This window comes from Eptatretus burgeri, chromosome 17 (assembly GCF_056783735.1).
Source record: "Eptatretus burgeri isolate ZD-2024b chromosome 17, Ebu_testis_v1, whole genome shotgun sequence".
In the NCBI taxonomy this organism is placed as follows: Eukaryota; Metazoa; Chordata; class Myxini; order Myxiniformes; family Myxinidae; genus Eptatretus; species Eptatretus burgeri.
Genome location: NC_140977.1, coordinates 29,807,282 through 29,822,582, shown reverse-complemented (window position 1 = coordinate 29,822,582; position 15,301 = coordinate 29,807,282). Strand labels below are relative to the sequence as shown.

The window sequence follows — 15,301 nt, the reverse complement described above, 5'->3', positions numbered from 1 at the left end:
CAAATATGCCATTTCATGACCAAGTTGGGGTCCAGAGCGATTTTTTTTTTCTTTCTTGATGCTTGGAATAGAATGGTGATGTGGGGAAAGGGATGATTATCAAAAACGAGACAACAGATTGAGAAACATAAATGGAATGATAAAGTATTTGCTCACAGAATGAGATTGCAAAAAGTCTTGCAGTTTTGAGTGTCAGGAATGATATTGCTATTTATTGTGTATTTATATTGTTGATTGCACAAAAAGACACATTTGATTTTTCAATCCATTGAAAGTGCTTTTGGTTTCTTCTTACAATTATTACCTCCGCCACCTAAGCTCGACGGAGGTTATATTTTCACCCGCTGTCTTTCTCTGTTTGTTTGTTACCTGTGAAAATGGAAGATTTTTTCAAGTGTATTGGGTAGTCTTGTGCGTTATTACTTGGCAAAAAAAATAAACAATTTGGACAAGTATGTTGATCGCCTCCATTTGTTTGTTGCAAAATCAAAGATTTTTCAAGTACATATATTGGTCAGTCGATTTTGTTATTCTGTCTGTGTCTTTCTGTTTGTCTGACTGTCAATCGCCCACAGGTCACATTTATAAATCGATCGTCATGAAACTTTACCAGGTTGTAGAGGTAGTCTCAACTGAGAAGCCGATTCATTTTGAGGTCAAAGGTCATCTTGTGGTCATATTTCTAAAATCGTCATTTTTTCATACGATTGACTTGAAAATTAAACAGCATTGCACAGTGAATTGGGTAAGCAACTATTTTTGAGATCAAAAGGGCAAAGGTCAACTCAAGGTCATACTTCTAAAATCATCAAATTTCATATGAAAAATCGTCAGTTTTCACCCGATTGACCTGGAGATTAAGCAGCAAAATTAAGCTGCAATTGCATCGTGCATCGCTGAATTTGGAGACCAACTATTTTTGAGGTCAAAGGTCAACTCAAAGTAAAACTTCTAAAATCATCAATTTCAATCTAAAAAATAATCAATTTTCATCCAATTGACCTGAGCTTTGATTACGATTGTGAATTTTTATCTTAATGAAATGGACAATTTGATGTATCCATGGCAACCTTTGGAGAGGGGGAGTGGGGTGGATTTTCCAAGTATCATGCTCTGCACGGTCTTTTCTTGTGATTTGCAAAATTGAAGATTTTGTTATTCTGTCTGACTGTCTGTCTGTCTGTTTGTTTGTCGCCTGCCGATCACAATTTTAAGCCGATCTTCACGAAACTTCACCACATGGTGGAGTTTGTCATAAGGAAGAAGCCTATTGTTTTTGAGGTCAAAAGTTCAACATAGGCCAAAAGTCAACAACTTGGGTGAGATTTCTAAATTCCTCAATTTTCATCCGATTGACTTGAAATTTGAAGAGGATTTATATTTCAGGTCAATGAATTAAACTAGCCAATTATTTTTGAGCTCAACAGAGGCCAAAAGGTCAACATAGGCCAAAGGTCAACAACTAAGGTGGTACATCTAAAATCCTCAATTTTCATCCAATTGACTTGAAATTTGAAGAGGATTTATATTTCAGGTCAATGAATTAAACTAGCCAATTATTTTTGAGGTCAACAGAGACCAAAAGGTCAACAAAAAAGGTGGTACATCAAAAATCCTCAATTTTCATCCAATTGACTTGAAATTTGAAGAGGATTCATATTTCAGGTCGCTGATTTCAACGAGCCAATTATTTTTGACTTTAACATCGACCACAAGGTCAACCTCGGCCCAATATCAACAACTAAGGTAGTATTTCTAAAAATCCTCAATTTTAATCCCATTGACTTGAAATTTAAAGAGGATTTATACTTCAGGTCACTGAATTCAACCTGCAAATTATTTTTGAGGTCGACATTGACCGAAAGGTCAACATAAACCCAAGGCAACAACTACGTTGCTATTTCTGAAATCTTCAATTTTCATCCAATTGACTTGAAATTTGAAGAGGATTTTCATATCAGGTCATTGAATTCAACCACCAATTACTTTTGAGGTTGTCATAGGTCAAAAATTCAACGCAAAATAGGCCAAATCTTAATATTTCTAAAATTGTCAGTTTTCATCCGATTGAGTTGAAATTTGAAAATAATTTACATATCAGCTCACTGAATTCAACCACCTATTATTTTTGTGGTTACCAGTGGTGAAAAGGTCAACGTAGGACAAATTTCTAAAATACTCAATTTTAATCCAATTAACTTGAAATTTGAAGAGCATTTTCATAAACACACTTGTCCAAAAAATAAAAATTTGCCAAGTAGCAAACGGAGGAGATCAACATACTTGTCAAAAAAAGAAGGTTTTTTTGCCATGAAACAAATGAAATATTACTCATAGAGTGACAACTTGGCAAAACGGAATGGCATCCATAGAGAACATACCTTCTACAGGCTGAATAGTTCACATTTTGCATGCAACTGATAGGTAGGATCTGTTTCTGGACCTTAACCAAAATCGAATCGGTTTGTTCTTGTCACCTAACCAACTCTTCCACCTCGTTTTGTCACAAGTTGTCCACAACTTTTGAGATAATATGCTATACGTAGTTTTTGGCCCCATCTCTTAATGATGAAGGATCACCTGAAAAATTCTCGAATCCGGATCCAGATTCAGATCTTCACCAAAATCTAACCAATTTGTCCTTGTTATTCCTGGTGCTGGCTTAATGGTTAGGTTGGTGAGCTTGGGATCCGAAGATCAGGTCAGGTCAGGTATGGGAACATACGCCGGAGTAGCGCGTTGCTGCATCCAATATCAGCCGGTATCCCAAGGGCCTCCGTCTGGCCAACCCCCAGGCAGATGCATGGCCCATCCCCATCTCCTTGAGATGGTGATCAATCTGCTGCAACCACGAGGCACGTGGTCAGCCCATTGACAGCCTCCATTCACTTGGCTCCCTCGCTGAGAGAATCTGGTGAGCAGGATCAGCGTCAGGAAAATGAGCCACATGTCCATACAGCCGCAACTTACGCTCACGGACTATGCAGGTAACAAATCTCATTTGAGTCTCTCTCAGCAACCGCTCGTTGGACACAAAGTTCAACCAGCGACAGCTAAGGATTCTTCGAAGAGACCTGGCACCAAATTAATTAAGTCTGCATCTCAGAACCTGGTGAGAGCCCAAGTCTCACATCCATATAACAAGACTGGAAGCACCAAGGACCTGAAGACTTGGACTTTCGTCCTCCCGCACAGGTACAGGCAGCGCCACACCTATGATCCAGTGAATCCATGACTCCCCAGACCCGACCCAGATTTCTGTTGACCTCTGACTCACAGCCAGGATAGACATAAATATCACTGCCAAGGGAAGTGAATCTCTCCGTGACCTCAACATCCTCACTACAAACAGGTACAGACAGGATAGCAGCATCCAAGATCTTATTGAAAGCCTGGATCTTAGTTTTGACCCAGGAAACCCATAATTACAGCAGCTCCGACTCCTCATTCAGCACCTCGAGGGCTCCCAAAAGGACACCCAGAGTCTCCGCAAAGATGACTGCGTCATCTGTGAAATCAAGGTCAGAGATTTTGACATTTCCAAACGATGCACAACAGCTTGATCTCTGTGACATCCTCCCCAGAATCCAGTCCATACAAGTGCTGAAAAGTGTGGGGGCCAGTACACACCCCTGACAAACTCCAGGAACAACTATAAATATGTCAGAGATGGTACCACCACGTCTCACAGCACTCTCAGTACCAGAGTATCAGATTGATCAGTTTTGTTGGCACCCCATGAAGACCAAGAATCCTACAGATGGCATCCCGATTCACTTAAACAAAAGCTTTGCAGAGATCAACATTGGTTGCAAACATCCCCTGCCAAAAATATCACCTGCGTTCAGTGAGGACCCGAAGAGCAAGGATACGGTCAATCGTTGACCTCTTTGGTGTAAAGCCTGACTCATCTGGATGCTGGTGCTCAGGCAGATGGTGGTGAACCATATCAAGAATTATCCAAGCAAAGACCTTGCCCAGCACTGAGAGAAGCGTCACGCCTCGGTAGTTGTTGCAGTCTTGGCGATCACCCTTCCCTTTCCAGAGAGGGACAACACGGCCCCTTTTCCAGTCAGTTGAGATGACGCCTGTGTTCCAGATAGAACAGAACTGCATGCAATGACACGAATACAGCATTTCCACCAGCCTTGAGAAGCTTGGCATGGATGCCACAAATCCCAGGTGCTTTACCTCATTTCAACTGGTTCACTGCAGTCTGTGTTTCTGCAAAAGAAGGTGGACCACAGTTGATGGGAGGGTCAGCAATTGGGATAGTAACACCCTGACATCCAAATCGACAACTGGTGGATCAGCCTGGTACAGGTGCTCAAAGTAACTGGTCCAAGCGGGCTTTCACTTTGGACTCCTCTGTAAAGAGCCCACCATCCCCCCCCCTCTGCTCGAACTGCAGTACACCGAGGAACGGACTTGGAGGAACGTAATGTGCCAATTCCCCTGTTAGCAGGATGAGAATCACTTGACCACAGGTGATGCTCTACTCCCTCACAGATACCTCACACGTAGACCTCCTTGTCCACACTATGTGCACGTACAGTTTTCCGCCTCAGCTCCCTGAACAGTTCAGCTCTACCATTCAGCCTGGCCCTGCGACTCTGGTCAATGGTATCCAGTTTCCCTTGAGAGATAAAATTCTTCTTCACCCGACGGTGAGTTCCAAGACACCCATCGGCAACATCAAGGACTGTGGTCTTGAAGGCACTCCACAACTCTTCAGGATCCTTCAAAGCACCCAGACCCCCCAAATCTCCACTCAGCAAACTCTTCAGGTACCCATCAGCTTGCCAACATCCAGCTTAGGCTGGGATGGTACCATTCTCCTGGATTTAAGCTGCAACTTCACATTTGCTACAACAAGCTGTTGGTCAATATTGAGGAACTGAGCACCCCGGTAGACCTTGCAGTTCTGGATTATCCCCCAGCAACCATCATCAAGCACATGGTCAATCTCCTTTGCCACACCGCCAGCGTTGGAATACCAAGTCCAGCGATGAGCTTGTGGGCACTGAAACCATGAACCAGCCACCCTAAGTCCATGACTTCTTGCAAAGTCAAGGAACTTAGTGCTATTTTGGTTCACAGTTCCTGACCCATGGGGACCAACACACGTCTCATAACCAACACAATCAGTTCCAATCGATGCATTGAAATCCACTATAAGATTATACCACTGGAAGAAGAAATCCACTCGAAGAAGAGGACTAGAAGATTATCTCGCCTGGGGCACTGAACAATCACAGACTCTAGTGTAGCACAGAATGCGTCCTTCACGGTGAGATCACTTGTCTCAGTCGGAGCATATCCAGAGACCAGGGAAATGACACCCAAGGAGTGACAAATCCTTAGTCTGTTGACCGGTGTTACCTCAATTATCATTGGAGTCAGCTTATTGGACACAGTTACAGCAATTCCTTGGGCATGGTAACCGTCAGAGCGACCAGACCCTGGTGATGCCCCTGGTGCAAAAAAAGGAATATATACTGTACACGCAAGTGATACTCCACTGTAAACACACACGAACATAGACACATACACACACCATACACAAACATACAAACAGAGAGAGAGACATGACACCAAAGGAGGGACAAATCCTCCATCTCATAATATGCTCGTTGACTGGTGTTACCTCAATTATCATTGGACACAGCTTCAGCAATTCCTTGGGCATGGTAACCATCAGAGTCACCAGAGCAAGAGTAGGTGCAACCACCCACCATGATCTCGCCACTATCCAGTCTCCGAACCTCAGAGAGTGCTGCAATATCGATGTTCAAACGCTTGAGCTCAGATGATAACAGAGACAGGTGATCATCCTCTCTTAGGGATAGGACATTCCAGGCACCCACCCAAAGGGACCGCCTCAGGTTAACCCAATTAGACCGCCGTCTGGTGGATGACACCTCAGCACCACTCCAACACACTCTACCACAATCTGACCCAGGGATGTTACCCCGTGGTTTCCCTCCTATCAAAGATTGGGGGTCCTGAAGTCTTTGCCCCAATCCCATCATCCGGTGAGCTGCCCTGCGAAGGGCAGCTGCAAAGGAGGTACTCCCACGGAGTGGGTTTTCAGATTTCTTTTTGCTTTTGGTATGCTTTGTGGAATGAAGGGTTTTGTGGTGGCTGGAGTGCAAATCCTGCCATCAACCTCCTCATACAAAGTAACCCAACTGCAGGAGGACGTCTGCAGACACAGTTAGGTACTAGATATGGATGGTGATTGGCTCACAAGGAGCTCCTTCGTGCTTTGAGGGTTCTCGGATCTAAGTTCAAATCTCCCACGGCTGTTGAATTAATACCAGGTGGGGTTCACTCTACCTGCCATCCTTCTGAGGTCAGCAAAATGAGTGCCAACTTGCTGGTATCCTGTGTTGGAGTGACGACCCATCCAGGATTGTACCCATTAGCCAAGGACACTGCTTCGGCAGCACCAACGCTCTACACAGAGTATGCTCCCAATGGATGGATGTCCTTGTCACATTCCCAACTTGTCCACCAAGTTTCATTTGAATCTGTCCTCAACTTTTTGCGATATCATGCAATATCGTTTTTAGCCCCATCTCTCAATGGTGAAGGATCAGTTAACATTAAATAACTATTTATCCAGATCTGGATTCGGATCTTCGCCAAAATTGAATCACTTCTTCCTCGTGGCACTCCCAACCTGTTCACCAAGTTTCGTGTGAATCCATCCATAACCTTTTGAGATGTTGTGCTATATATCATTTTTAGCCCCGTCTCTCAATGGTGAAGAATCACGTAAAAATTCTCAGATCCGGATCTGGATTCGGATTTCACCAAAATTTTGCGTTGCCGTCCTTGGCCGGTCACCGACTCGCAAAATTTTCTTTTCAAAACGATTGCTTGAAAACTGTGGCCTAAAATTGTGTGACAGACAGACAGACAGACAGACAGACAGACAGACAGACAAATGATACAGATCAACATACTTGTCCAAAAATTTTTTTGGCTAAGTAACAAATGGGCCCAAATGCAATACCCGATTCTCCAGTGAGGGTCATAAATTTCACCTCGTTTTGCCTCATCCTCAAATTCACCGTTTTTAGCTCGCCTGTCCGAAGAACAGAGAGCTATAGCGATACCCCCGGCGTGAGCGTGAAAATGTTAAAATTTTTGGTGCAAGTTATTTTTTCCTTTCTCATGTTTTTAACTCCCACATTATTTTTTTATACACCCGATATATATATATATATATATATATATATATATATATATATATATATATATATATATATGTATATGTATGTGTATATATATATATATATATATTGGGGCGTATTATGTGTTGTACGTCCGTCCGTCTGTCTATCCGTCTGTCTATCCGTCTTCCTGTCCGCACTCTAACTCCCAAAGTTTTCAACTTTCACGTTTCATATTTGGTACATAGGTACAGACTGTGGAGACGGTGTGTCGCGACATAAGGTCGTCATCTAAAGTGGTTGCCATGGCAACCAGGATGCTGTTTTCCATCCGTTCCTGTTCGCACTCTAACTCCCAAAGTTTTCAACTTTCACGTTTCATATTTGGTACATAGGTACAGACTGTGGAGACGGTGTGTCACGACATAAGGTCGTCATCTAAAGTGGTTGCCATGGCAACCAGGATGCTGTTTTCCATCCGTTCCTGTCCGCACTCTAACTCCCAAAGTTTTCAACTTTCACGTTTCACATTTGGTACATAGGTACAGACTGTGGAGACGGTGTGTCACGACATACGTTCGTCATCTAAAGTGGTTGCCATGGCAACCAGGATGCTGTTTTCCATGTCGTAGCACAATTCTGTATACACCTTCTTGTTCAGGCGTATATTGTGCTCACTTGGGCTCTTGTTACTGATTACAAGATACAAATGCATATATTGCTTTAAAATTATTTGGATCAGACTTCACTTCAATGCTTTATAAAAAATATTAATTATAAGACGAGTTTTTTAAAAACGATAAATGTATAAACAGGTGAGCATTGGGTGGCTTTGACACCAACTCTGGTTATTCCTATCATGGTAGACAAGCCTTGTGTCAGACGGTGTGTGATTTAAATTCTACCAGCGATACCATTGTTGGAATAGAAATATACATGGAACTCAAATAAATATTAATTTACATGGGATGACTATTAAAGTATTAGGAGGGAACAGGAAAGGAATGAATGTTTTGCAGAAAACAGATTAAATATACAAATAGTTGTGGTCTTAAAGGTCTTAAGGGCCTGAGGAGTTATAAAGGGTCTTGGGGGTCTTAAGGCTCTTAAGAATCTTAAGGGATTTTGGCATCTAAAAGGTTTTAAGGGGTCTCTCGGGTCTTCAGGGGTTTTAAGAGTCTTGGGGGTATTGAAGGGTCTTAAAGGTCTTAGGGGTCTTTGAGGTTTTTGGTATCTTTAGGATCTTCGGATGACTTGAGGGTTTGAGGGTCTTCAGAGTCTTGGTATATCTGATGAGGGTCTATCATATCCGATATTTCTGATGATTTCCCCCATTTTTGCATACACATCAGCACGAAGTATTAATCATGACAATCTTACGTTCAAAGCTGATCTTCGTAAACTGACAGAAAAAAAAAAAACAATTGGAAGGTTTAAAAATACATTGAGATCAGCTGATTGGAATGAAGTTTTCAATAAAGAAGCCACTGATAAAAAGTTTTTTAATTCGTTTCTTGAAGCATTTATACAAATATAGAACGAAAACATTCCCATACAAACGTTTAGCCAGTCAAAACACACAAAAAAGTAACGAACAGATATCTCACTCTCTCAATCAGTACACTCATCACCACAACCATGCTCCTTCCTTCCTCTGAGCACACCCCCCCTCTTCCCAACCCCTCAAATCTTGGACCTCCCCCTGCCCACTCCCTTCTTCACCATACCTCGAGCAAGTCTCACCTATCCCATTGCCCTCCTGAACCTTAGCCATACCTGTCCTCATCTCCCCTACTTCTCAAAGCTTCCCTCACCCTTCTCCCTCAACTCTCCCCCCTCACCCTTCTCCCTCCAATCTTCCCTCTCACTCCCCCTTCCTAAAGTTTCCCAACCTCACATCCACAAAGTTTCCTCTTTCCCCCACCCTCTCTCTCCCACCTCATGTTTATATGTGTGTTGGCCCGTCCACCAAACAGTGATGACTCCATTTACATCTCGCTCTCCGAAAACATGGACCAACTTCGATCCTCTCATCCCAACTCTCTCTTCCTCATATGTGGTGACTTCAACTGTCATCAAGCCAGTTGGCGTGGTGTGGGTCCCTGTCTCACCTGCCATGGCACTTCAGAAAAAGACTTCTGTGACTCATTGAGACTGAAACAATCTGTCCTGAACCGGATCTCAACCAATGGTACTCCATCTCTTCTGGATCCGATTTTGACCAATTTCCCTGAATATATCTGCTGTTCTTACTCCGATCCAATCGCTTCTTCTGACCACTTGCTTGTCAAAGTGGACATCTCTCTGGCTGTTGTCAGAGAACCAACTTAGCGCCGTCGAGTCTGGAATTTCACTCAGGCCGACTGCCAGGGACTTCAAGCACCCCTCAAACTTCGACACTGGTCTTCAATCTCTACTTCCTCCGACATCAAATCGTCCGAGGATATTCCTTCATACAAATTTGCTTTCTCTCATGCACAGATGTATTCCCTAAACTTCCTCCCACCCATGGTACACTGAAGCTCGTGGCAAGGCAGTTGTCCTGAAACAACTTGCCTTTGCCTCATGGAAGGTGAATCAAACTGGTGGTAATCTCAGTTCCTTCCACAAAGCTCATAACAAGTGTGTGTCTACCCTCAGGAGAGCCAGAAAACAACATCTTTCTAATCTCAAGTCTGGACTCTCAAACCTGTCTCCCTCCTCCAAATCCTGGTGGTGCCCAATCAAATCTGTTACTCGTGTATGTTCCCCCTCCATGTCCACGAAGTGGGAAACAAAATTGAAAATCATTCCAAACAGGACCTTTACTGTTTTAGGGACATCATAAAGGACAAAAACAAGAGGCACGAAGGTTTCGTCTCCAGACATCTAGATATTTGAAATTACAATTATTTTGCAGAAAGAATAACTTGTTGATCTCAAACATCACTTCTTTGGGATGAAGCTCTTATTTCAGAAGAACAATTGAATTGTGTAATCAATAAACTCAAGTTTGCTTGCCTTACTTTGAGAGATTTATTTGCTTATTTTGTGTAATTCCATTTATTCCCAGTAACCGATTGGATTTGAGTGGTATTTTGGAAATATTTGGTGTTTTGGTAAATCTTCATGAACATGTACTGTACATGAATAAAGTTTTTTTTGTTTGTTTTATTATAATATGAAACATCATTCAGAAAACAAAAGACAGATTTTAAGTGTATTTATTGCTAATATCTTTGTTCTGAAATGTATTCACGGAAGCTCAACATTCATTGTTTAATTTCAGCTTTTCTAGACATCAGCTCAAGCCGGAGCCGGATGATCCATTGGGAATCAGGGATGGTCTTGTCTGGAATGGAACAGCAACATTGTATGGCAGTAAAGCATTCTGGGAAAGATGTGATGGGGAAAGTGTGCTGGGATACATGAGGCAGCAAAGCTAATAGGCCGAGCGCAACAAAATGCAGATGATGGAGAACAGCTTTTCGAACTCCGCGCCGCCATCAATCGTGGAAACGAAAATGCTCGACAATTCCTGGTGGACAATGTTGGACAAAAAGACAACTTGTGCATTATTGTTTTTACAATTGTGCTCTTATTATTATTATTATTATTATTATTCTGTTTTAGAACTTGTCATGATAATTAAATTGCATTAACAAAATTAACCTTTGTTACAATTTCTTATTGTTCTGATTTTAGCAATCACCAAATATAGAAGATCAAATTTATACAATGATTCAACACTGGTTGTACGTTTTACAAGGTGATACCATAGTAGACAGGTATAAAAATTTGACATGAGGAAAAGCTAATTTATCTTCAGGCCCATGCTGACATTGTGTAACTACCATATTATACGAATCATAGTTCCCAATTCCTGAACTACGTCTCATTCCTCAGGAGACATCACAGCCTCACCTTGAACCAGATGGAGTCCACTTTGAACACTGTTTTGTGTTTTTGGCTCAGGTCTTTCAGAGATTTAATGATTTCCTCCTGGTTGTCCATCGAGTTGATAATTTCATTGACTTTGTTGAAGATGACCACAGCCTGGTGTTTCACCTCAGGATCTTGCTCCAGGTTACTTTTTTTTGTGGAGAACTTGGGGAACGAGGCTTGGGCTTGCGGGAAGCATTTCAGGAACCTTGGATCGGACACGCAGGATACATTTTCACCGGTTTACTGTTTTTCTCTGCTCATTTAAATAATTTAATAAAATCATGAGACTATTTAAATTTCCAACTCTGTGCTCGCTTCAACAGATGACAAAATGCTTCTTGAAATGGGAATGATGTGTCTTATCTGAGGTGTGAATCATTTACCAGTTTAATTTATAGTGACTGGAAAATATTGCATGTCGAGAAAGAAAGAATTGCTTACCTGAGGAGAATGTTCAAGCTATACTGCTCATACTCTTTGTAGATCTTCGGCCATATTTTATTGATGGCCTTCTTGTCACCGTCAGTTAGGGTTGGCAAGGGTCCTTGATCAATGATTGGCATGGCTGGTTAATTCAGATCTTGGAATTCTCAAGAAGAACTTCGTAGAGTCTCAAATGAATTCAGGTTATAGCTCAAGCTGTTTTTATATGATATCCCAGGATGAAATCGTGTTTTGCAATTCAGAGAGACATTTCCAAATATGCCATTTCGTGGTGAAGTTAGAGGTCCAGAGCTATTTGTTTCTTATTGATGCTTGGGGTATAGCAGGGAAAGGGAGGGGGCGGGGAAGGGGTAATTATCAAAAACGAGACAACAGATTGAGAAACATAAATGGAATGATAAAGTATTTGCTCACAGAATGACATTGCAAAAACTCTTGCAGTTTTGAGTGTCTGGAATGATATTGCTATTTATACTGTGTATTTATATTATTGATTACACATAAAGACACATTTGATTTCTAAATCCATTGAAAGTGCTTTTGGTTTCGTCTTACATTATTACCTCCACCACCGAAGATGGATGGAGGTTGTTTTCAACCCTGTCTCTGTTTGTTGGTTACTTTGCAAAATCGAAGAATTTTCAAGTATATTGGTTAGTCGATATTGTTATTCTGTCTGTCTGTTTGTCTGTTTATCTGTCTGTTTGTCGCCTACAGGTCACAATTCTAAACCGATGGTCATGAAACTTCACTAAGTTGTCGAGGTAGTCTCAACTGAGAAGCCGATTGATTTTGAGGTCAAATTTCTGAAATTGTCATTTTTCATCCGAGTGACTTGAAATTTGAAATATATTTGCATATTGCGTCACTGAATTGAGAAAACAACTATTTTTGAGGTCAAAAGGCAACTCAAGGTCAAACTTCTAAAATCATCAAATTTTATTTGAAAAATCGTCAATTGACATCCTATTAACTTAAAAGTTGAACAGGATTTGTATAGTTCATCAATGAATTGGGAAAGCAACTATTTTTGAGGTCCAAAGGTCAAAGGTCAACTCAAGGTCAAACTTCTAAAATCATCAAATTTTATTTGAAAATTCGTCAATTGACATCCTATTAACTTAAAAGTTGAACAGGATTTGTATAGTTAATCAATGAATTGGGAAAACAACTGTTTTTGAGGTAAAAAGGTCAAAGGCCAACTCAAGGTCAAACTTCTAAAATCTTCAAATTTCTTCTGAAAAATCGTCAATTTTCATCTGACTAACCTGAAAATTAAACAACATTAGCATAGTGCATGGCTGAATTTGGAAAACAACAATTTTTGAGGTCAAAAGGTCAAAGGTCAACTCGAGGTCAAACTTCTAAAATCATCAATTTCAATCTGAAAAATAATTGTTTTTCATCTGATTGACCCAAACTTTGATTAAGATAGTCAATTTTAATCTTAATGAAATGGACAATTTGATGTATCTATGGCAACCTTTGACATCTTTGACATCTCTCTGGCTGTTATCAGAGAACCACCTCAGTGCCGTCGAGTTGGGAATTTCACTCAGGCCGACTGGCAGGGTCTCCAAGCAGCCACCAAACTTCTAGACTGGTCTCCCATTGCTACTTTCTCCAACATCAACTCATCCTGGGAATTCTTTCAAAGAAACTTGCTCTCCCTCATGCACAGATTTATCCCCTCTCGTCTTCAGTTGTCCTACCCTTCCTCCCGCCCTTGGTTCACTCAATCTTGTGGCAAGGCAGTTGTCCTGAAACAACTTGCCTTTGCCTCATGGAAAACAAACCCAACTGAGGGTAATCTCAGTTCCTTCCATAAAGCTCGGAATAAGTGTGTATCTACCCTCAGGAGAGCCAGAAAACAACATCTTTCCAAGCTCAAGTCTGAATTCTCAAACCTCTCCCCCTCCTCCAAATCCTGGTGGCATCGAATCAAATCTGTTTCTGGTGTATGTTCCCCCTCCATCCCCTCCCTTACCTTGAATGGCCGCAGTGCTGAGAATGCACGTGAAAAGGCTGAATGCCTAAACTCGGTGTTTGCATCTAAATGTTGTGTCTGAAATCCATTGCTTTCTGCACCCACCTTACCCAGTCACATCCAACTGACCCTGGACTCTATGTCCTTTTCCTCTGACAAAGTGGAGAGTTTGCTGTCAAACCTTGACTCAGATTCTGCAACCGGTCCAGACGGCATCAGCCCACGTGTCCAAAAACCTGCTCCTCTGCTCTTGCTCACCCTCTCTCTGTTCTATTCATCCTCTCATTTGCTCAAGGTCATTTGCCATCTACTTGGAAATCAGCAAACATTACTGCCCTACACAAAAAGGTGCTAAAACAGATCCCTGTAACTACAGGCCAATTAGCCTTCTCCCAATCATCAGCAAGGTTATGGAATCCATCATCACTTCAAATATTAAATCCTTCCTCTTCTCCAATGGCCTGATTTCCGATCATCAATTTGGTTTCAGACAGGTCACTCTTCCCTGGATATGCTGCTACTGCTCTTCTGGGTTCCGATCTCTCTAAGAGCAGCCAAAATATACAAATCGAGAAAGAAGGTGTTTTGTTATTGTACACCGCTCCTTCCCAATGCCACGTCCAAGTGATTCATGACGTCATCGCCAGGAGCTGAAGGAAGGGAGTGCTGTGCTCCGTTTTCACTCCATTTGTTGGGTGGTCGCTAGAGTACCCTTATTGGCTGCTCTTAGAGCATCCTTATTCTGGACATTTCCATCTGTCTGTCTGTCCGTGAAACTTTGGTCAAGCCTAGGGACTAAACCACTCAACCGATTCCAATGAAATTTGGTAGGTAGGACCAATATTTCTGGGAATCGTGTGCTTTCGAATATGGGACCCCGGGCCCTAGCAACGGCATAGCAATGGCCCTTTAAAGTGGTAAAAAAAATCAAAAATAAATATATCGAAAAATCGAAGCTTAGAGCTCAGTGCGCAATCTATCGAGCTCCCTTCATGCCAATTTGCAGCCCAAACAAAAAATATTTGAAGGAGGAGATAGGTTTTGGGCGAGTACATGTCGAACATTTCAGAAACTGTTAATTGCGAATATCTCTTACAGAAAGAATCTGGTTTTGATGAAACTTGGGTGAAATGTGTACAATGTGGCTAGGCATGTACACAAAAATGAATGGTTGCTATGCACACCTCCGTTGCTTAGCAACAGCTAAAATACTTTATCGTACATCGTACACTTATTGTGGACTGTACAAAAAAAATCAATACCTCTGAAATTGGACCTCCGAGGGACCTGTTTTTTTGTGCCCAAGGAGAATGTCTTACAGCATCATATAAAAAAAAATAAAATCTTTAGCGAATAGATAAATGGAATTACCAGGGCTGCCATTTGTTAGAGTCTCTTTGGTAACATGCCTGAAATTTCACAAGGCGGGTTTCTGGGCGCAAACTAAGAGGGCTGTGATAATCATATTTATTGTGCTAAATTGATTGATAGCATGTACATGAATATCGGCGAGTCGCTTCGGCCAGCTTTCCATCTAGAGCGAGCAGCCATGTCGCTGACCGGCTTGTTTGTTTCTTTGTCCGGGTTATATCTCAGTCATCCTTTGAGCTATGAATATGAAATTTGGGGACAAAAGTGAAGATGTGGTTTGGCGAATAAATTATTTTTTAGTTTTTTGATTAATCACGTAATTATTATCAATTATTTATTTATTTATGTATTTATCATCTGGGCAATATGAGGCACCTTTTGAGCTCTGAAGCTG

The 15,301-nt window shown here is 41.7% G+C and overlaps 1 protein-coding gene across 1 annotated transcript; it reads right to left on the bottom strand.

Annotated features, from left to right (window-relative positions):
- Positions 1–10,368: 10,368 nt before the first annotated feature.
- LOC147009657 (globin-F1) lies at positions 10,369–11,851 on the bottom strand. The gene is made up of 3 exons (XM_085863134.1): positions 11,547–11,851; positions 11,085–11,310; positions 10,369–10,698 (listed from the first exon to the last, which is right to left on the bottom strand). The coding sequence occupies exons 1-3, from the start codon at positions 11,666–11,668 to the stop codon at positions 10,603–10,605; spliced, it is 444 nt and encodes a 147-aa protein (XP_085719260.1). The 5' UTR covers positions 11,669–11,851; the 3' UTR covers positions 10,369–10,602.
- Positions 11,852–15,301: the final 3,450 nt, after the last annotated feature.